This window comes from Primulina tabacum, chromosome 13, assembly GCF_025594145.1.
Source record: "Primulina tabacum isolate GXHZ01 chromosome 13, ASM2559414v2, whole genome shotgun sequence".
Lineage (NCBI taxonomy): Eukaryota > Viridiplantae > Streptophyta > Magnoliopsida > Lamiales > Gesneriaceae > Primulina > Primulina tabacum.
Window position 1 is genome coordinate 37,348,301 of NC_134562.1, and position 22,215 is coordinate 37,370,515.

A 22,215-nucleotide genomic window follows, 5' to 3' on the forward strand; every position below is an offset into this window, starting at 1 on the left:
CTGTAAATTGGATATGTAAGAAAACTCAATGCCAAACAATTCTTCTTCACAAACTTTTGTCAAATAAAGTCATTTACTCAGTCGTTCATAATCTGAAACATACAACATAATTTTCGAAATTCTGCATCAGTACAAATCTGGCATGGTTTAGTATTTCGAGCATAACTCCCTCAATACTCAATGGAATCAATCGCATTTTATATCATTTCTAAGAAAATACAATGTTCTATAACTTTCATTTGAACTTCAAATCCAGAATCCCAACCAATAAATCCCAGAATTCGAATAAACAGAAGGCATGTACACAAACTCAGGATTCTAGACCAGGTTTAGTAAATATAGCATATCTCTTTCATTTTTTGATTGAACTGAGTGATTCTTGAACCAAATCGAAGCTAACTCGATTGTCTACAAGTTTTATGAAGATCATAACTCCAAAATCCAAACACAACTGTCCCATATACTCGAAATACAGAAGGTATAAAAACCGTTCTTTGCACATAAACAAGAAACCATGCTCATATCCATTTTAAATTCAAACCAACTCAAATACAACATCTTAATATCTCAAATATCAACTCAAATATCAATTCTAAACTTCAATCTATTTCCAAACTTGAATATAAATGGGAAATACTTACATTCTTGTGAAGCCCGTGATGAGAGGATCACAAATCTAACTTCATTTCATAATTTTCTTGAACAAATCTCTCATAGATTGAAGAAAGAAATGTAGAAAATGGAAGGAAAGACGGTTTCGGTGGAGGAGAAGGAGGAGAAATGATTGGAGGAGGTGAAAGTTAACTTAAATATTGATTTTTCGCTTCTGTGGTGTCGCATCACCACTTTTCAGCGCCTCAGCGCCAAATTTGCGCAAAACTAGCGCCTAGGCGCTACTATTCTAGAGCCGCAATGCTTGAACAGTAACTTTTATTTTTTTTTTCCAAATTTTTTTTTTCCAAATTCGGACATTACATAAAATATCCTATATTTTTTTAAAAAAAAATAAAAAAATAATATTAAGAACCTGTATGATGAGGGGTGAGCATTCGGTTATCGAACATAACATAATTTGGAAAATCGAATAAAGTTATTTTTCATTTAACACCCTTTTTTAAAAATAAAAAATAAACAAAATTATAAGTCGGTTATTTCGATGGGTAATCAAATTAACTATATTTGCATATATACAACAATAAATTGATGCTCTCTTGATTTCTACAGTTTACTGGAGTCTTGGATCTTGATTCATCGGATAGGTTAACTGGCCAAGTGAAGGAGAAAAAATTGATATTTATTTTTAAAAATAAATCGGTTAATTTAATCGAATCAACCAAATAGAATTTTTTAATTAATCCGGTTTAATCGAAATTCTGCTTACTCAGGTCAATTATTGAGTTTTTTTTAAAATAATTATTTTAATACTGTTCAAATAAAAAAGCTTAAAATATTTATAAAAAAATTAATAGTAAATCTGCTGCTGTTAATTTTATTAGTGCGGTCGATTTTAATTTTTTTAACTTTATTACTTTTATTATCATTAATTTGATTTTTTGTTCCTGAAACTCAAATTTGAGCTACTATTATTATTTTATAAAAAATATTAGATTTTTTTATTTAAATAATGAAAAATAATAATAATTATCAAGATATAAAATAAAAATAATATTTGAAACCACCTGGCTCCTAATTTTTATTTTCTGAAAAAATTGTTTGGCCCAGAATTTTAACAAATACAATATATCTTAGAAATCTTTACCTTTGTAATATACTAGTTATTCTACAAACACATTACGTGTGTACAGTTTTTTTTATCATTATTGATGGTCTAAAGTGAAATTTGATAAATTATGACGGAACTAAATTGATATTTAATTGTTAAAATAAAAAAATAAAAAAATGTGAGTTGAAATTAAAAATAAAAACAAAAACCAAAATTAATATTAATAATAAATTTAGAAGAAAAAATTGATTATTATCATATCTTCAAAAAACAGAATAGAATAGATAATTTTTTTTTTTTTTTACAAAAGAATAGATATTTGTTAAATCACTGTTAATACAAACCAAGCCATTGGATTTTATTCAGACAAAAAGCCTTATCAAGTAAGAGCTATAATTCTGCTCTTCTATCGTGACCGATTTGCGGTCGGGAAGGTGACGGAGGGTCGGAGACGTTGGCGATTCAGCTGCGTGGAAGGAGAAATGCAGAGGGTTTGGGGAAGACTTATGTGGGGCCCACGAAAATCAGATGTGCTTGTGATCTGACTCTGCCGTTTCCCGTCCGATCTCTGGATTCACAAGATTTTCTCTTTCTTTGAATTTCCCATGAGGTTGGTGTGGATAATACCGATTCATTTTTAATGGGTTCCAAGAAAGATTTGGAGCTGCGAAAGTCTGTTTCTCAGTCAGTGCATGTGTGCCGGGTAGTAATTGGTGGGATATCGTGCGATCTGGGATGTGGGGATTGTTTTGTGTTTTGATTTGGGTGATGACGAATATATGATGTGTAAAAAATTTGGATCTTGTGGCTTAATGGGCTCGACTTTTTTTCATTGTTTACGAAAATGCTTGTTATTGATTTATTTATTTCTCACTGGTTTAAGTTTATGCATTATTTCAATGAAATCCGAATTCTTTGTTTGGGTGTCGCACTTTTCCATCTTATTCCGCTCAAATACTACTAATTTATGTGGAAATTGGAAATGGATTGATCTTTAAACTTGATTTATAAATCTTTTGGATCTGTACATTTTAAGAAAATGACCTGGGGTTTATTTTCCGTCTCTTGAACAGTCTTCACCTTTTTTTCAGGTTGAATGTTGTCATTTTCTTGAAACTGGATTTTTCTCTTATATATATAATTGTTGACATTAGTTGGTAGTGCGACCCATCTTGATGTCATTTAAGAGCATTGTTCGAGAGCTTAAGGATATGAAAGATGAGATTGGCAGCCTATCACGGAAAGGGATTGAGGGGAGGCTTTGGCGAAACCGAACTGGGTCATATGTAGCCCCTGATGTAGTAGTTCCTTCCGAGCCAATCCAACAAGGGCGGTGGGCAAATTTACCTCCGGAATTGCTTTTGGACATTATTCGAAGGGTTGAAGAGAGCGAGACTTCGTGGCCTGCGAGGACCGTTGTTGTCTTTTGTGCTTCAGTTTGTAAATGTTGGAGAGAGATCACCAAGGAGATCGTCAAAACACCTGAGGAATGTGGGAAGCTTACCTTCCCTATTTCATTGAAGCAGGTATTCATTCAGAGTTTATCTAATCCCCGTTTGAATGTTGTATGTGATTCTATTGAAGCAATTCTTTGTTCATGCTAGCCGGGGCCGCGAGATAGTCCAATCCAATGCTTTATCAAGAGGGATAGGACAACTTCCACTTACTGCCTCTATTTTGGTCTGACCCCATGTAAGTTCATTTTGTTCCCTAAAAGACTTGGTCCTCATCTCGTGTGTTGTCATGTATTCCCTTCAATTTGTTTTGTTGGAAGAATTTGTCAATAAGATCCAGAACATTAGATACTTTCACGTAATCATTCTGGATAGAACCTTTATGCAGCATAATTTCTTGAAGTCGATTGAATCTTATGAGATATCAATATAACCATGTGCGTGTACAATAGTAACTTGCATACAATGTATGCAATATTGGAAACGACAGTGGGTTTTCATTTTTCACGTGGTTTCGTACTTTCATTTTAAAGTTGCGCCTCCTGAATTTAGATTTTTTTAGATTATATCCAGTGTGTGTTGAGTGTTGCTTCTGTTGATCCATCAGGACATTTTATGTTATTTAAGCAGACTAGATAGAGCTATTTTTTTGTTGATATTCGTGTTCTTGTGTGAAGTAATTAGGGAAAAAATAGCCAACTTAAACACAAACTCTTGACTCTATGTAAGGGTGATCCCAAGAAGTGAATGACCTTATATGGCAGAAAATAGGATATTGAGGTCTTTTTCTATGGCTCGCAAATAATAGAAAATGTCTTTGCCTTAGAAATAATAATTTAGAAGGTGAGTGTTACTTCAGCAGGTCAACTAGATATGTTAGATATAGATACCTAACTGTTGAATTCCTAATGGCAGCCGAGAACGAGAGTGATAAATTACTGTTGGCAGCCAAAAAGATCAGAAGGGCAACAAGCACAGACTTCATAATTTCTTTGGTTGCGGATGATTTTTCTCGAGCCAGCAATACATATCTTGGAAAACTTAGGCAAGTTTTGTTACACCACTCTTGTTGATGTCTATGTAATCATTTTGCCTTTTTTGTTTTTTGTTTTTTTATTGACACAGCATATATTCTATAATCAGGTCTAATTTTTTGGGAACCAAGTTCACTATATATGATAGTCAACCCCCAAAAGATGCTGCAATTCAACATACTACTCGGCTGAGTCGAAGATTTAGCGCTAGACAAGTATCTCCAAGATTACCTGCATTTAACTATAGCATAGCCACAATGTCCTATGAGCTCAATGTTCTTCGAAAAAGAGGTCCCAGGAGATTGCATTGTGTAATCCATTCAATTCCCGTCTCATCTATTCAAGAAGGTGGCACCGCCCCAACTCCAACATCATTTCCTCTGTGTGTTGATGAAAATACCTCATCCCCACTGACTGCTAAAGGAAGCGAGCCAAGCACGCATTTCAGCTCTCCAAATCTTTTGAGTTTGCCGGAGGCACTTGTTCTTAAAAACAAAGCCCCGAGATGGCACGAGCAATTACAATGCTGGTGCCTGAATTTCAGAGGTCGCGTCACTGTAGCATCTGTTAAGAATTTCCAGCTCGTGGCAGTTGTGGATCCTTCACTTAACATCCCTGCTGCAGAACAAGAAAAGGTGATTCTACAGTTTGGAAAGATTGGAAAAGATATCTTTACTATGGATTATCGCTACCCATTATCTGCATTTCAAGCATTTGCAATCTGCTTGAGCAGCTACGATGGTAAACCAGCCTGCGAGTGAATTCACATGGATTATATAGATCATTATCGTCTTTTGCTTATTTACTTCTCAGAGTGTTTTAAGTTATGTCTTTGTTCTCTGTATGGAAAGTTCAGATTCTTGGGTTGTGCACTTTATTGCTCTGCAACATATGTTTCTAAGAAGCTTGATTGTGGTGAAAAGGAGTTTCAATTACAAACACGTTAATCAAAGCTTGACGAGCTCGATTGCCAGCCATAATGCTCAAACTCGACCTTTATTTCTCGAGCTTGTTTATATTAATCATTTGCTTCGCAAACTTATTTTATGAAGATGTGAATGGTGGTGTATTTTGTCTTAACTTTCTTTAAAAAAACGTAGACCTTTACGAAGCTCCAAAGAACCGATGCACATGCAAATTGAGTGGATATAGTATATGATATATTCAATAAAGTTCGAGTGTCCCTATCTTCCCTAGTTACCTTTGTTGTTAAGACAATAAATTTTGGAGTTCTATTTCTATCTGAACCCAACACGCTAATATTAAGAAAAAAATATCTTTTGAAAAGGTTGGTTAAAGATTTCTTGTAAAAAGACTAGGATCGATCCATGATGAGAACACTCACTTATTTTTCATTATTATTCTCCTTTGTTCATTAAGGGAGGAGCCGTATGGTTCTGCAACGGAGACAGTAATGGGCGTCATGTCAACAGTAGAAGCAAATAGAAACTTTTGATTATTTTTCCATACAATCGCGTATCGTTTCAAATATTAAGCAGCACTAACAAAAAACATCTGAAAAAGCTTATGAAAAGTTATCGCATCGTACTATGCTTTAGGCCATGTTGATAAAGGTGAAATCTAGGATGCTAATCATATAATAAGAGAGCTACGCGCTCAGGTATAAATTTTACAAACAATAATGACAAATCGATTTGCAATATTGAAAATTGTCCAGGCCACAACAACTAGTACACGATGCTAAAACATATCGAAAAGCAATGACCATATTCGATCAATGTCATCGACCCATTTCATCGAAGGATAGAGTAAGTAATGAACTCTGTTGAAGTGAACTGAAATGGCTGGTGTGGGATGGGATTCCTGTCAACGTAAAACAATCATTTCCACCAATTGAACAGACAACAAATCATTTTTAACGAGGGTAAACAAGGGAATAGTTTGACTCACGGTCGGGGCCCGTAAACTTTGATTTGGCGCACATGCGTGTCCCTTCCGTTCAGATGATTAGACAAAACTGCTATTTGCAACATGAAAGTATTCACAAAGGTTTCCCTGCCATAAAAAATTCCCAAGAATGTATTACTTTGGCAATGATGAATACATTGGATTTAGCCTTTCTGATGGGCTAGTGCAAAGAAATAGAAACATTATAATATATTCGAGAAAAAAAAAATACCCCATTGAATTGTTTGTCTACTTAGTCCTCTAAATACCGATCCTTAGATTGCATATTTAGCATTGTCATTTGTATGTATACTTCTCATTTTAATACCGAATCACATAGTTAACAAAGGAAATAACTTCAATGATTTCCAATCTGATAAAGAGGTAAATAACATCCAAGTAAGAGGCAGTCATTTTTTCTCTTTTTGGGATGAAGAAACAAAATTTGTAGATTCAGCATCTGCTCCCAAATATGTTACTCCTGGAATCAATTTTGTAACCACAAAACAAGAAAACAAATCTGTAAAAATTCAGCATTTGTTCCAAACATGTAATCTATTCCAAGATTCAATATTCGTACTTCAATCCAGCTTCTCAGTATATTTCAATCGATACATCAATCACTACTCTTGTCATCACCCAGATGCATAAAAAAACACTCCATCACTACAGTTGCAAAGCCAAACTTATGAACAGCAATCTTCATCCAGCTTTAGATGGGGAATTACACAAAGATCACACACTTGGAAAGCATCGATTTCTCACCTTGGATCACTCCCAGACAATGATATATACACCCATCCAGTTGGCTTCACAAGTTCCACTGCTTTTATCTCCTGAACAATCATTGCACGAATGGAATGCATCAAAGTTCTCCATTATCATTTATCACATCAAAATCACAGAACACTTTTATCGAGTTTCTGTGTAGACTCACGAATACTGATACCATTTACTATATACGCCAATACAGTTGTAAGAGTTAAAAACTGCAAGGAAAAAGTGCACACACTTCCTGAACATTCATTCACAATTGCATTACCTTCAAGTTGTGGAAACCATCACCAGCTCGAATTGAGATCTTACTAGGAGTGTAGCTCTCATCAAGCTTGAAATCGACATAGAGAACAACCAATTGAAGTTTAACTTTCTTCTGGAATTGGATATTTACTAGATGAGGCTGGGCACCATCCGACCTAATATCCACAAGAAAAATTTTAAAACAGAAAAAATCACATTCTGGTATCCCAGTCCTAAAAAGAATCGCCAATTTTTCTAACCATACAAGTTTAAAACTCCATTAACATACGTTAACATTAATTGAAAAATAAATTCAATAAAAGATTCAGTTTTTGAGCGGAGAATATGCAGCACAATCACACAGACAGGAAAAGGGAAAGGGAAACAGAGGGTACTGCCAGTAAGTATCGAGATTGTCATCTCGGAGTGAGACGACACCATTTCCCGGCTTGCAGGAGCTGACGCTCCAGGCGGCTTTCTTTGCCATCTCTCGAAGGTCTTCGTCGACCACAAGTTCCTGGTTTCCTCCGGTCAGCTTGCCCTCCTCTTCGCCCTCCGACGACTCCGCCATTCTTCTTTTCTGTCTGTATATCGATAAAATCTCAGCTTATGCTACAGAAACTGATCAAAATCTCTCATTCAAGCGCCAAGAATCTCAATTTAACAATACGGAAAAGCAGAATTCCTCTTGAACATCCACAAATGCTTTCGTGTGTTAAAGAAGGGGAATTTAGGGAAAAGGAAGTGTATCACGAGGTATTTAAAAAAAAATACATAAGTTAATTTATTTAAATATCTTTTTATTTTAAGTATAAATACATTATTAAATTTGATTACATATATACATTTACTTTGAATACGTAATTCATTCTTATCAATCGACTCAACTTAAATCCTCTCCGTCGACCCCTTTTTTCATTTTCTTTCCGACTACAATTCTCAACACAAATCGACGCAATGACTAATAATAATCTGATAATATTAACGTTTATTTCGATTTATTGTTTATTTTCATTAGTCGATCGACTGACTGAAGAAAAAAATTTCCCAAATGTGAGTCAACCAAACTTAAATCGACCATCTATCCACTCTTGGATCTACCCAAGACCCAACAATGATCGATCAAAACCAAACAATGATCAAGCCATTGTTTGGTCGACCAAAGACCAAAGCTTTGGAGCTTTGGTGCTTTGGTCAATGGACCAAAGCTTTGGTCAATTGGTCAACCAACTTGCTTTGGTCAAAGACTAAGACCAAAGCAATGGCCGACCATTGATGGCCGACACTTTTGATTGTTAGGGTCTACTATTGATGGTTGACAATTGATCGACCATGAATAGTCGACACTGTTGGTCGACCAAAGCTTTTTGGTCGACCAACATTGATGGTCGACACTTTTGATTGTTGGGTATGCCCATTATGGTCGACTAAATTGGTTTTGGTCCATATATCTCGATTTGGGGAAAAAAGAGTCGTAAATTTTAATTGGAGGAAGATGTGTGTCGACAGAGAAGAAAAAGAAGGAGTGAATTAATTAAGTTAAAGAGTTTAATTGATGTAATAATCAGAAGTCAACTCCTTATTTCTTACAAAAAAGTCAGTCCTTATTTTTTAAATACTTTCTATCTAACTCCTGCTTTTTTGAACTAACCCGTTAAAGAAAGTGTGGGAAAATCGCCGTGAATTGTTTCAAATAGGGCCTTAATGTCCCAGATTAATCAATCAAAGTCCAGACCATTTATTTTGGGCCTACAAGCCCATTGACCGAACGTCAAGTTTTGAAAAATTGGTATATTTTTAAATTATTTATATATATCATGTGTCAAATTTAGATACTTTTAGTGTAGATACAATGCATAATTTTTTTTTATGTTAAATACGGTAAAAAATGAGTAAGTCTTTTGTGAGACGGTCTCACGAATCTTTATCTGTGATGACGGGTCAACCTTATCGATATTCACAATAAAAAGTAATACTCTTAACATAAAAAATAATATTTTTTTCATGGATGACCCGAATAAGATATTCATATCACAAAATACGACCTGTGAGACCGTCCCACACAAGTTTTTGTCGTCATAAACTATGTTTCATGTTCCGAGTAATTCTCTTCATGTCTCTTATATGAGTCTCTCGCATTTTATTGTAAATTGTATCGTGTGTTGAATATCTACATATATTGGAAAAACATTTCATGTGAAGATTAAGAAATCTCGGTGAAAATACACTTCCTAGCTAAATAAAATAGTCATCCAAGTGATGATGGTCCTATTAAGTGGTCACCACCTTAACAACAACTAGTCCTTGCGTCTTCTTTTTTTTCTTTTTCTTTTTTTTTCTTCCTTGCGTCCTCTTTATCTTTACCTTTCATTCGCCTGTCCTTTGTGCCCACTTTTCTTTAAAGTTCCCAGCTGTTATCTCCTGTTTCCATTCCAGTGGACGTAAATAAGAGATCATATACTTCATAGGAAGACGAAAGCATGCATTTTTTTTTTTAGATAAAGTACAACGAGTAGTAAAAATTTTCAATTCGATGGAAATATAGATTGTCAGTCAATAAAATATAGTTCATCCGTCAATCGAAAATTCGTATGATATCAACATAGTTCACACTCGATTAAAAAGTTTTCGTATTATATTGTCTCATGTTAGTGAAAATTCCAACTTGATGACTATAAATATTAACTAAATACTGTTGTCAGCCTTGTAGTCCAAATGAAATCATATGTAGCTAAATATGTCCTTGTTCCAGCTTTTTGAATCTGGTGGGTTTTTATAGAACAGGTACAATTACTGCTAATAAAATCAAGTTAATCATATAATTTTCAATGAATAGGTACATTGAGATAATAAATGACTTACAAGAAGTAATGCAAATGGAAATTATATGTCACTTTAAACTCATTACGCAATACACACATATATAGCAATCCATTCAAGAAAAAGAATTCCTATACTGCTATTATCTAGTTAATAATTCCCCGATCGAGAATTCCTTTTCCCGTTTTCCACGAATCTTGAATACCGGGGTACAAGTAAGATTAGCTTATGAGTTCACAACAACCAGACCTTATGGTAGAGTGATACAACGGGTATTCTTTTGCTAGTAATGAAAACCGGTATTAAACATATTCGAGAAATCGGAGTCCCAACCCGATAACTGCAGAAATTGCTGCAAAAGATCAATGAGTCACTAATAGAGAAGGTCAAGGAGGAATAAATGAGTTGACACATGGTAAGAAAGAAGAAATGAGATCCAGGAAATTACAGGTATTGAAGTGGAATCAAGAAAAACTTCAGGGGCAGGCACACCAGAGGATCCTGCATTTTGAGTTGTCATTTGAGATTCATTCAATATCACATCAGTCCCACGATTTGAGGTCCCTTGTTGCGTTGGATTATACTGGAAACACCCCGAATTGGTGGCTTCAAATTCTGTTGCTGCAGGTGTTTGTGGTGTTTTGGTGACGTATGCAGGAACCTTGAATCCAAAATTTGATCACAAAGTTAGTGCCATACGCTAATAAAATTTTATTCTATTTTCCAAAAAATGGAGCTCATGTTAGGTGTTGACAGTAGTAGTTTTATGTCTGAACACATCCACACATGTACAAGTTGGAAAATGATTAATATCTAAAGTACAACCACGTACTTTGAAAAGCACTGGCATAAAAATTGAATATATCAGGTTTTGGACACCAAAATTTTGGGAAGTGTGACTTCACGTCTCTCATGCTGATTTTAAAATCACTTCTCTAAAAAATTCAAACTCACTGGATATGGTGAAACTCAAGGGAGTTACCTCTTTCGTGAAGAAATCGTCAACGCTAAAGTCGAGACGGGGGTTTGAAACAGCAAGTTTCATTGAAAGAACCTGCAGATTGCAGCATAAATGGTAGCAAAACACAAGCGATTCTATAAAATGCTAATTTCAAACCAAGAAAACGAAACAGCTGGTACCTCAACTTGTTTTTGTAAAGACTGAACATAGTTGATGATTTCATCAAGAATTCCGGCCTTGCCAGTAACTTCATTGCAACTGGGGACTAAATCTTGCAAACACTTCATCTTCTTACTGATTTTTTCCCGTCTCGCCTACAAAAACCAACAGACAAATCGTCTTAAAGAATCAAGAAAGCTAAAATCATCCTGCTAATTTTCAATGTGGTCCTTGAATTGTTATTTTTTATGCAAATGAAAGGAAAAGAATCGTACTCTTTCTGCTAAACTGTGGCTATCGGTGGCCTGTCCACGCCGTGCCCGGACATGAATATAATCGGTCTTTGGTGCCTTAGAAACCTTGGAACCTTCCTTTGAACAAGTGTTTGTTGAAATTTCCCGCTCAGTTTTTGCAGTAACCTCTGATTTCTCGTCTCCCGCTTCCTCTGCAACAAGTCCTTTGTCCTTGCATTCATGTTCTAGACTAAACTGAAATTAAAAAGATAATAATTTGAAAACCCAAAAACCATAATGAAACTCTGTCCAAAAAAAAAAAAAACCATAATGAAAAAAGATCCTATTTTTTTCATGGAAAAGAGCTGAAATTCAAGCCAAACCTCTGCTGCTTTTCTCTTCGTAACAGAACAGGAAACACTGCCTCCCCTGTCCACCAAGCTACTGTTACATTGGCTGTGAGCTTTCGGGATGGTAACACTTGCCATGGACGAGTTTTTAGAGCTCGAAACAGCAGAAAAACAAATCGTAACACTGGAGGATTGATGCGCGGCCTTGAGGGGATGCCAGCCGTTGGATAGTATTTCTTGGTGATGATCGAATACAGAGTGCAGATTAACTCCAGCATGAAGATGATCTTCTTGATTTTTACAAGAACGAAGGCGTTGTAGTATGACCTTTTGTCTATCGAGCACACTTATGTCCATGATCAACATGAAATTCAAGATTTGGCGGGGGAATTTGGGGAAATGTGTGACGTTCGGCGATGATGATGGGAGATATAAGGAAGGATATATAAAGATGAAAGGTGGAGAAGAGTAAAATGTTGATAAAATTATAGGGGAGCGGAAAGGGGTGGAGAGTGGAGCCCAGTGTCCCACGCGCCGCCATGTAAAATTTGTCCGAGGAAGGGTGATTTAGTAAATCGCCTCTTGATAAAAACATAAAAGCAGCCACGCTAGAAGGAGGGCTTGAACCTCCGACCTTGTGGTTAACAGCCACACGCTCTAACCAACTGAGCTATTCCAGCTACTTGGTAGACGAAATAACTTTTTAGTATAAATTTTAAAAAATTTTATTGCGCCTTTAGTATATGATTATGATTAATATTATTATGGGAAAAAAATATTATTTCACCCCAATTACATTAAATTTCTAATCTTAACATAAAAGAATATTTTGAGGAGAAAAAAAAATATCTTCACCAATAATAAAATAAGTAAAATCTTATCTTCTACTTTTTTAAAAAAAAACATTTTTTATTTTAAAAGGAGAAAAACGACCATCATTACTCCCCATCATTGTCACAAAGGTATTATGAGTGGCAACATATTATGTCTTCGTGTACCATCATTTCATTGTAGGACTAATTTTCTATTCAATTATCCCACTTTCCAGTAGGAATATAAAAATACACCACTCCAAAAAAAAATCATGGGGGTGGTATTCAACATCAAGTCAAGATACACACATCAACTGTTGCCAAAAATACAAAAGGGATTTGCCCAATTCCACATGGTATATTGTCTTTGAGAGCATTTGATTTTGGACTAAGCCTAAAAACTCAGAGAAGCAATCGAACTATATTCCGACACAGTAAATTCTTAGTCTATTATCGTAATTTTTTTTCTAATTTAGTTATTTTCATCGAAGTGCTTATATGACACTGAAAATACTGACGTGACGACGAACATTGTTGAATTGTTCGATGTCACGTCAGTGCTTCGTGGGAAAAACGAATAAGATTGTGAGTCGATCAAAGATGAAAAATGTGCAATTTTTGGTTCCAAACATTACTAAATATTTGTTGCTGACAATAGGAAACATGTGATGGATGCAAAAGGGATAAGGAGAGATGGAGCTAATTCAAGGATTTCGCTTTCTTGAATATTTGAAATATATTGCATTGGATAACGTTTGCTCATTCATCGTTTTTTATTTGTGATAGCACGCATTTCTTGGGTCAAAAAATGAGTACTAGGAGTCTAGGACAGTTTATGGATTTTAGAAAAAAAATCTTATATTTTTTTTTTGCCCCTCGGTTGAAAAATTGTTCACATACTAGTGGATAATACATTTAATTTGGTCATGGCCAGCCAACGCATAACTTTACGAGTATGTCTTTTGTGAGACGGTCTCACAAATCTTTATTTGTGAGACGGGTCAACCCTACCGATATTCACAATAAAAAATAATAGTCATAGCATAGAAAGTAATACTTTTTCATGGATGAACCAAATAAGAGATCATTCTCACAAAATACGACCCGTGAGACCATCTCACACAAGTTTTTGTATAACTTTACATCCCATTTAGCCCAAAACTTGGATTTGCAAACGATTGGGAGTTCCCCACCAAACTTGAATAATTGTTCCTAAATTTGAAATGAATATTTCTTTGGAAAAAAAGAGTTAGTTCTAAAGTGACCATGTTTCGTGTAATTTGTTGAAATATGCATGAATTCTTGTGTCCAATTAGTACCAGTAAGTACCATTTAATTAATTTTAAAAATTCCATTTATGTTCTTCTTCTTTAAACATCTAGTTTTTTCTTGGCCAAGTGAACGGATGTGACACTAAATTTGGTACCTATTCCATAATAGACATTTCTATATGATAAAAAGCAACCAGCATTGTGTAAATTAGGAATTCCCATCTTAAAAGCAACTTACATATGTAAGTTTTTTTTTTTTTTTACAAAACCCTAAATTTGTGGATCTATGTAAATCCCGGAGGGCTAATTATATCAGCTGACACGAAAAATATGAAAGACATAAAAATTCATTAAAAAAGTTAATATATCTGTCATTTTTAAAGATTAAGCACATTGAATATTTGTGTTAAACTCAATCATGTATATCTCATTTGTAAGAGATTCTATGTCTGATTGTTTTTGTTTTTAAATGTAATTAATTTTACACACGAGGTTTACGCGTTTTTGTGAATTTTTACGAGGATGCTGAATGAAATTTGCGTCATATTTTGAATCTGCACATAATTTTTATTATCATTACAAGTTATTATCCGAAGTGCAATTTGTCTAATGTAGCCATTATTGTTTTTTTTCAGGTTTGTGTAATGGGATATGGACAATATCACTTTAGGTTGATGGAGAAAGATGATGGAAAAAGGATTTTAGGGTCCCCTTTAGCCCCAACAATATTTCATTTTTTATATTAATAAATTAAGATATTATTATTATTATATACGTAGTATTTTATTTTAATTGACAAACATATCGGATAAACCCACCGTTTTAGACTACTACTTGAAATTAAAGTTTACATGTTTCAAAAAACTAACAGCTTTGAGTCCATTGAGTCATGCAATACATAATAACTAGATCTTAGATATCAAAATAACCAATTTTCACATTATGACGATGAGATGAAATATATAAAATTCTAAACAAAGTCGGTATGATAAAAATACATATACATACATGCGTATATGCATGTATGTGTGCTCGGGCTTGCGAGTGTGTATCATATCGGGATGATGCCTATGTTTGGAGATAGATTTTAGTTAGGCAAACGAGAATTTACCTTGTAAGACAGAGAGTAAAATATACCATGTTTTTCCCTTCCAATAAAAAAAAAAAATCCTAGTTTCAAACATAGCCTTGCTCCTTTATTTGCTTAATCATGGAGAAGGATCCTACCACGCTGACCTAAATGCTCAAATCAACATTGGTCCAACCCCAACAAACCAAATAAATTGTTTAACCCAATTCAACCACCACCATGTTCATTTATTGATTTCCATCCTTTTTATTATTTCAATACTACATAAATTGGTCCCCTAGTTTTTTCAACCTTAGTTCTTGATGGTATCGATTTGATTGTAATCTTGGGTGGATAAATTCTTTGTGGACCACTAATAAAGAAAAGACAAAAAAGAATTTACATTGATTATATAACAAGGGAATCAAAGAAAACTATAACATAATCTTTTCTTCCCCGAATAATGCACACTATACACTCCTATACATGTATAACTAATTATTCCATAAAAATCACCAAGTTCAGTTTTCAAAACTATATCAGATGAAACTAAATAACTACATGAACAGCTAAATGGTTTTAGCCCACGGGTTTCAATTTTTTTTCTTCGAAGAAAAAACAATTTGTTTCAAAAAGATTTTACCAAACATTCCCCCAGATTTAGAGAGTGGTTTTTTATCATTTCGCTGTTCGGTAGACTCTTTTAACATCTCCAGAAGTGCTGAATTCCTCTTTGAGAATTCGAAGTAATTCCAGAGCCATGGCCTTAGCTTTACTGTTTCCATTGACTGATACTCGAACAAGGCCAGGAATAACACCCTCGTTCATCACCAGTTGACAATAAAGTACACTTTGAGAGCATAACGAAAGAAGAATAGATACCGCACACTCTTGATCTTCTTGATTGTCTTTCTCGAGTAGCTCGGAGATGGCAGAAATGCATCCTTCGGTTTCAGCAATAGAAACTCGAATCTCTTCAGTGTCACACAAGTTTTTCAATATGGTAACACAAAATCTTGCTAGAGCATTATCCTCCAAGAATGGAATAAGTTTCAAAACAAAGTCTGAAGGCCTGATGATGGAAGCAAGACCATCACTCAACGACAAGTTACTCAATATTTTTATGGCAGGTTCCAGCAATTCTAGAATCTGGCGGTCGAGTATATTGATGATTCCAAGTAGTGCACCAGATGCTGCAAATTTGTAACCGCAGTTTTGGCGTGAAGATAGCACCTCCAATATGAAGAGAGCGTGTTTAGCAACCTTCGTATCAATAAATGATGCCAGAATAACTAAAGCGTCTTCCGTCATGTATAAACTGCAGTTTCTGTAATTAGCAAGACAAAACAGATACACAAAGGATAAAATTATTGGTAGAAATCAATGACATATTCTAGGATAAAAGTTAATATTATCAAGATTGATTATTATACATCTTTCTTATCCTTTTGCCGTTAGGAAATTCCTATAAAAGTTATACAAACATCATTTATATAAAAAGACGACGATTAACAGAGTTTTAGCAATCTGGGTATTATGTTGCGAATGCATGTTATCATGGTCAAAAAGCAATAAATCTCGTTCTTTGTTGCACAGTCTACTTTATAATATTTCTACAGTTTTTTAATTCAGCCTTAGCAGGCAATATGAACTATACATATAAAAAACCATTTTGAGTTTATGTGCCAATAGAAAGGTTTTGCAAGTACCGTGTTCAAGAGTTGGAAAGAAGTAACTAGAACAAATGGTATAACATTTTACATAATTTTGTTTCCAGTTCACTACAATTATTGTTTTCCAGAATTACTAAAGAAAATAGTAGATTAGAGTCATCTCCAAGATGATATATATAAATACCTGTCTTTCCGCACCAATTCTAGCAATAATAGACATCCAGATATCTGAGCATTTGCGTCAGCAAAATCACAAGCATCCTGCAAAAATCTAAGAAGTAGTTGAATGAGCTTTTCTGACGGCACAAGAGACCAAGATGCATCATTCTTTTCGAACATTCTTTTGAAACCTTCCACCGCATTGCACCGAGATTCCCAGGGAAGTGAACTAAATTTAGCAAAATACTCCACATCCATTTCATGAGAGGATTTGGCACCATCACTGATTTTAGAATTTATGGGATCTGAACCATGACTAGATGTAAGTGGCAAAAATCTGAAATCTAGGGGAATATTTAGGTCATTCATTGAATCACTCAAGCTAGAAATGGAATTGGAAGATGTTTCCCATGATTTTACCAATGAATCCTGCATTTTTGGGTCAGGAATTGACACATCATGCGTGGCACACCATTTCAAGATCAGATCTTTCATACCCGAATTTGAAGTAAATGACAAGTGAGCCAGCTTCACTTTGGTCTTCGGGCAAGTGTCATTACCTTCATCGAGCCACTTCTGTATCCACATCCTTTCAAATGTTTGCCCAGAAGCAATGACAACCGGATCATACATTAAGCTCGATGTTAAAGGGCATATGAATTCCTCTGGTGGAACCGGCCTACTTAGCATTTTAATTTGAGATTCATCGAACCTATAATTCATATGAAGCTCAACTTCTCCAGGAAAATCATACGGGCCCCTAGATGAAAAGAGTTCTTCAGTTACTGCTGAACTATTCTTTTTCATCTCCGTATGACAAGTTTCCCGTATTTGTTCAGAAGATTCAGAAAGAACAACAAGATCTTCCTCTTAGTCGGTTCACTTTCACCAAATTTATCAACAAGCTTTCTGATGGATCTTTTCTCAGTCAATAAAGCTTTTTGGGATGTAAGATGAAGTAGGGAAGAAACAGTTTGAATAGCAGAAAGTGCGACTTTCTCTATGGGATCAGCTGTTGAACCATATTTATGAAGCAAATCCCGCAATAATTTCCCAGCCTCCTCTTCAGGTGGATCCAAACAAAAAGTTCCACTCTTCAGATCAGAAATAATTCCAGAAATCTGATAGTAACATTTGGTAAATCATGTCACAACTTTAAAATTTTCTGGTCTCACAAGAAAAAAGAGGATCATGGTTGAATTTTCAACCTTGTTGATGGTGGGAAAAATGGAGCATGTTAACAGTGGGAGTAACACTAGATAAAATAATGAAACTGAATGAAACCTATAAGATAAAAAGGAATCTGTTCAGAGAGATTTCCTCGAAGGTAAATTTCCCCCGACCAGATTTTCTTTTTTCTTGTCCCGAAATGATATCAAGTATTTTCCCAGCTTTTCCTTTCTTTTCCAGAGAGAAGGAAAAAGTAAGATATTTGTATTAGTTTGAGAAGAGAAAAGAATGCATGAAACAAAGAAGCACAAGAACATCAAAAGAGAATATAATTGTCAAATACTGTAGTAGTTAGAAGATGAGGTATAAAATCTGCCTGATGATCAGGCACATTGTGACTGCTTTTTTTCCTTGTATAAAAATGGCATTCATTTTTTTATAAAAATCACACCTCTAGAATTTCCTAGAATGATTATCCAAGAAGTCTTGCCATTATTCCACTTGTATGCATGTAATGACATGCTCTTTGTTGTTGTTGTTATCATTATCATTATGTACAGTTCAGGGTTTGAACAGTGATCGCAAACGTCTAAAGTGAGTTTCAGAATACCTAGAATGAACAACAATGAACTGACTAAGAAGTCTAAGATGCCCACATAACCAATGAGTGGCAGGAGAAAAATGACTCAAAGTTTTGGAAAATTGTTCTCGGAAGATTTATTTGCTAACAGGGATCTTGATTGCTGACCTTTGCTGCCAGCACTACTGGAACCATATTCTGAACTTGATCAAGACTCTGCTCCAATAAGTTCCTTGATTTTTTACATCTGGATATTATAGCATCTCCAGTAAGTGCCTGTATATTTACACAACAGAAAAAAAATACTTGTCACCCTATACAACAAATTTTTAACAAATATCAGAATCTGTAGATTAATTTCAATTATGTTAGAAAAATTTTAATATAGTTAAATTTGGACCAATATATTGTATATACCAGATAGAGTGCACTGGACTCACTGCAGTGTTGAAGCAGAGACTTGGCTTTAATAATACCGTTATTTAACAAGCAAAGCGCCTCTATTCCTGATGTGCAACGTGGACGAGCTGCCTCAATTTCTGGAATTATCTTAGAAACCATGATGACAAGTTTAAGGAGTTCCAAACACATTCGAGCATGCACCTGCCATCATATCACATATCAAATCTAATAAAATGCAAGAATTGGAGGTTTTTATTTTAGCGAAGATGACCATGATTGCGACATAAAAAAATTCAAAACATACATTTTGTGCTTTCGTAGACTCGTAGAGGAATTTGAATTTAATCCAATATAAGGAGGTCTCGAAGAAAGTAATTATACCTTAATGTTCCAAGTATTTGGCAGTCCTTCCAAGATGTCTTCAGTATCGTTTCCCATCAGAAATAAATCAAATCTGAAAGACTCAGCTGCAAGTAATTGAACATCAGTATTTATATGGCCTGTATATTTATCAATTGATATATTCTACAGGTCGACTATGAATTCACGCAGAAATATACTTGTAAGTAAACAAGGAACTTCATCCGTAGGGCGGGGAAGAATCTTTGTCGGCCCACATGTAACAAAGTCCTCACTTGACTAATACCTCAGTGGTTTCGTGTTTTGGTCTTATTATGCTGTGATCGCTCCTCATATACCATATTACGGAGATACGAAGTTGATGAGTATTAGCGAAACGGTTTGTAAACTTATGCTTTGGTATTTTTTAATTCAACATTGTAGCAGAATCATTTCAAACCTCGTTGTAATAGAGATTAATTGAAATTCAACCAGTCTAATGGTTCATATCAAATAAAAAATGAGTTGGCTGTTTTTTGCACATCAAAAATCACAAAATTCCAATAGCTAAATGGTCCAAGACGAGATTAAACTATACTCAGCTAAACAAATGCATTTTATGCTGATAAGAATTGCACTGAGAGAGTGAACATACAAATAAAACGAAAAAAGCCAATCACAGATTCACAACAACCACCGAAACAACCAAAATTCATGAACAAGGCAGATTAAGAATTTAAAGGGCATGTAAATTTCTTACACGGTTAACAAACGAGCAGAAACTCAGTCACGTTTCCCTCCTCCGCCACACCAGAAAGGACAGCTTTGCCACATTTAACCTTTTCTTCACACAAAACTCACAAAAAAAAGGTTAATTAAATACTTCAAATCTTTGGCCTTTGCCAACAAACCAAAACCCCCACTTCTTTAAACACAAGAATTCCCACAAAAAACTTCAATCTCTAACCAAAAACATCCCCTTCTTACTTCGTAAAGCTGAAAAAGAAAACGACCCATTAGATCAAGAAAACCAAAAAATCAGAATATAATGATATTATTTTATATTTTCCCCATAAAAACTTAAAAGTTGAACGTAAATAATCCGACCTTCAACCACTCTACTTCCACACACAGATAGGCTTGTAAAATTGGGTCAGGCCGTCGGGTCGGCCCGCCCCGTCATAAAATTGAGCGGGTTGGGTTGATAAAATAGCAGCCCGTTTGGAGGTGGGTCAAACGGGTTGAGCCCGTTTGGGTTGCGGGCTAGCCCGCCAAATTAGGGTAGAATTTTATATTTTTAAGTTTTATATAAAAATTCATATTTCTTCCTTATTTTTTCTCATGTGCCTAACTTCAATCACCCTGATAAAATCTATATGCTTCTATTTTTTTTTTGAAGATGTTATACTCTTCAGTCCCTTCCCTTTTTTTAATGTTTAACTCGAACTAATCCAGAATTATCAAAATAATATAGTAAATAAAGTAATTATCTGTATTATTGAAAACATAATATTACATGAGTTAATTTTTAGTACATGTGTACGATGAAATCTTGTGTGAATTAGAATAAACACTTTATTTTTTTTATGTATTATGTTGATTGTTGTATGCTTTCAATGTCTTATTTCAATGTTTTTAAGTTTTTTATGAAAATATTTAACTGAAATATATTTTTCTTCTATGTTTATTTTAATACTGTTTAGTATTTTTTTTTAAAAAAATAATAAGCGGGTTGGCCCGCCTAGCCCGCGGCCCAAGGTGGGTTGGGCTGGGTTGGCCATTTAGAGGCCCGCCAAAATAGCGGGCTGGCCCGCCCCGCCCCGCCTAATGGCGGGTTGCGGTGGGTTGCGGGCTGGCCCGCCCCGTCAGCCCGTTTTGACATGTAAACATACAGAATAAAAAGTTGAACGATGCTTGAGCCAGAATCAAAGTGCACACCAAACACTTAATTTTAGCAATCCCACCCGACCCTTATAAACTACACACCTCAATCCGAAAATAAAGAAACTTTGACAATTACGTGTGCCACCTTTATCCTCCAGTGAATCTCCGCAAAGAGAGAGAGGATTAAGAATAAAAGTGTCATTGCTGTCAAAACTCAAAGCGCCTCCAGCCCTCCACTAATCTAAATAGTAATTGTTCTCCACTAATCTTCGTTTATATTAACCAGTGTACCAACGCACGCTCTGATATGATATTTTTTATAATTTATTTTATTTATATTTAAATGAGGATCAAAATATAATTATAAAAAATATTGAGGGACTACACTTTAATTTTGATATATAAATTAAAAAATAAAAGAATAAAAAAAATAATCTCAGTAAGAATTGAACCTATAATCTAAACCCCAAAAAACACTGATTCTATCCGCTGAACTACATATAACTTGTATTATGATTTTTACATTTATTAATATATATAGTTATTAAAACATATCATGACACCAAAGTTAATTATCTTAAGTGTCTCAAACTTAATAAAATAATATATCAGTACTTAAAATTATAATTAACCAAATTTTTTAACAGTGAAGTACAGAAGTATATTTGGTCATTATTAATTTACAAGAGTGGTCAACGTTTTCTACATATGCTAAAAATAATATTAAAAATGAAAATAATTTCCACTCGATATGAAATAATCCATTGATTTAGACGTATCACTTTGTAGTTTCTAGGGACTATTTGATTGGTCACTTATTTTGAAAGATTCAAATTTTGAAGTCATCGGGTTTTGGTTGGTTGAAGAAACATTTATCAACTAATAAAAATTATTGTGACGTAATCTCGCTTATTAATTTCATCCGATACATAAAAAAAAATATTACATATATACATGAATGAGACTGACTCGTCTTATTATTATAAATGTATGAAATCATATTATAAAAGACTTACTATAATTAATCCATATTACATCGTAATCTTACTCCAATTAAAATTAAAAGAAGCTAAAGTGACTAAAGTCTGGTTGGTTGGTTGGTTGGCTGGCTGCTTTGAAGTGAAGCAGCTACGCAGAAGATAACAACTTTTAAAAAATTAAATTAAATTATTTAAAAGAGCTTGATGTGATTGC

General features: G+C 34.6%; 3 protein-coding genes, 1 non-coding gene and 1 pseudogene across 8 annotated transcripts; 1 reads left to right on the forward strand and 4 right to left on the reverse strand.

Annotated features, from left to right (window-relative positions):
* The first annotated feature begins 2,048 nt into the window (after positions 1–2,048).
* On the forward strand, positions 2,049–5,133 carry LOC142522244 (tubby-like F-box protein 5). Of its 3 annotated transcripts, none has more exons than XM_075625472.1 (5): positions 2,049–2,333; positions 2,815–3,249; positions 3,328–3,415; positions 4,093–4,222; positions 4,321–5,133. In XM_075625472.1, the coding sequence occupies exons 2-5, from the start codon at positions 2,899–2,901 to the stop codon at positions 4,970–4,972; spliced, it is 1,221 nt and encodes a 406-aa protein (XP_075481587.1). In that variant the 5' UTR covers positions 2,049–2,333; positions 2,815–2,898; the 3' UTR covers positions 4,973–5,133. The 3 variants fall into 3 exon arrangements, with proteins under 3 accessions (XP_075481587.1, XP_075481589.1, XP_075481590.1); XM_075625474.1 differs by having other exon boundaries at positions 2,878–3,249; XM_075625475.1 differs by having other exon boundaries at positions 2,911–3,249.
* Positions 5,134–5,776: 643 nt separating this feature from the next.
* LOC142523350 (anaphase-promoting complex subunit 10) lies at positions 5,777–7,860 on the reverse strand. Its single transcript, XM_075627121.1, has 5 exons — positions 7,535–7,860; positions 7,162–7,315; positions 6,885–6,955; positions 6,123–6,227; positions 5,777–6,035 (listed from the first exon to the last, which is right to left on the reverse strand). The coding sequence occupies exons 1-5, from the start codon at positions 7,708–7,710 to the stop codon at positions 5,966–5,968; spliced, it is 576 nt and encodes a 191-aa protein (XP_075483236.1). The 5' UTR covers positions 7,711–7,860; the 3' UTR covers positions 5,777–5,965.
* Positions 7,861–9,257: 1,397 nt separating this feature from the next.
* LOC142522990 (basic helix-loop-helix protein 79-like) lies at positions 9,258–12,102 on the reverse strand. Of its 3 annotated transcripts, none has more exons than XM_075626618.1 (6): positions 11,696–12,102; positions 11,355–11,567; positions 11,100–11,234; positions 10,942–11,013; positions 10,408–10,620; positions 9,258–10,299 (listed from the first exon to the last, which is right to left on the reverse strand). In XM_075626618.1, exons 1-6 carry the CDS (start codon positions 12,026–12,028, stop codon positions 10,243–10,245), a joined length of 1,023 nt encoding a protein of 340 aa, XP_075482733.1. In that variant the 5' UTR covers positions 12,029–12,102; the 3' UTR covers positions 9,258–10,242. The 3 variants fall into 3 exon arrangements, with proteins under 3 accessions (XP_075482733.1, XP_075482732.1, XP_075482731.1); XM_075626617.1 differs by having other exon boundaries at positions 9,258–10,311; positions 11,696–12,101; XM_075626616.1 differs by having other exon boundaries at positions 9,258–10,620.
* A 166-nt stretch (positions 12,103–12,268) lies between these two features.
* Positions 12,269–12,342, reverse strand: TRNAN-GUU (transfer RNA asparagine (anticodon GUU)). The gene has a single exon. It is a non-coding gene; the product is annotated as a tRNA-Asn (tRNA).
* A 2,877-nt stretch (positions 12,343–15,219) lies between these two features.
* LOC142522401 (U-box domain-containing protein 5-like) lies at positions 15,220–20,266 on the reverse strand (annotated as a pseudogene).
* Positions 20,267–22,215: the final 1,949 nt, after the last annotated feature.

Bases quoted from the DNA above. Each gene is read 5' to 3' on its own strand.
- LOC142523350 (XM_075627121.1), bottom strand. From the start codon at position 7,710: ATGGCGGAGTCGTCGGAGGGCGAAGAGGAGGGCAAGCTGACCGGAGGA. The intron at 7,316-7,534 runs GTACCCTCTGTT...TGTGGATATTAG, and splicing joins AATCTCGATACTTACTGGCA to GTCGGATGGTGCCCAGCCTC. The intron at 6,228-6,884 runs GTGAGAAATCGA...TTTTTATGGCAG, and splicing joins TTGTCTGGGAGTGATCCAAG to GGAAACCTTTGTGAATACTT.
- LOC142522244 (XM_075625472.1), top strand. From the start codon at position 2,899: ATGTCATTTAAGAGCATTGTTCGAGAGCTTAAGGATATGAAAGATGAG. The intron at 3,250-3,327 runs GTATTCATTCAG...TGTTCATGCTAG, and splicing joins TCCCTATTTCATTGAAGCAG to CCGGGGCCGCGAGATAGTCC. The intron at 4,223-4,320 runs GCAAGTTTTGTT...TTCTATAATCAG, and splicing joins ACATATCTTGGAAAACTTAG to GTCTAATTTTTTGGGAACCA.
- LOC142522990 (XM_075626616.1), bottom strand. From the start codon at position 12,028: ATGTTGATCATGGACATAAGTGTGCTCGATAGACAAAAGGTCATACTA. The intron at 11,235-11,354 runs GTACGATTCTTT...TGGTTTTTGTAG, and splicing joins GCCACAGTTTAGCAGAAAGA to GCGAGACGGGAAAAAATCAG. The intron at 11,014-11,099 runs GTACCAGCTGTT...TGCAATCTGCAG, and splicing joins CTTTACAAAAACAAGTTGAG to GTTCTTTCAATGAAACTTGC.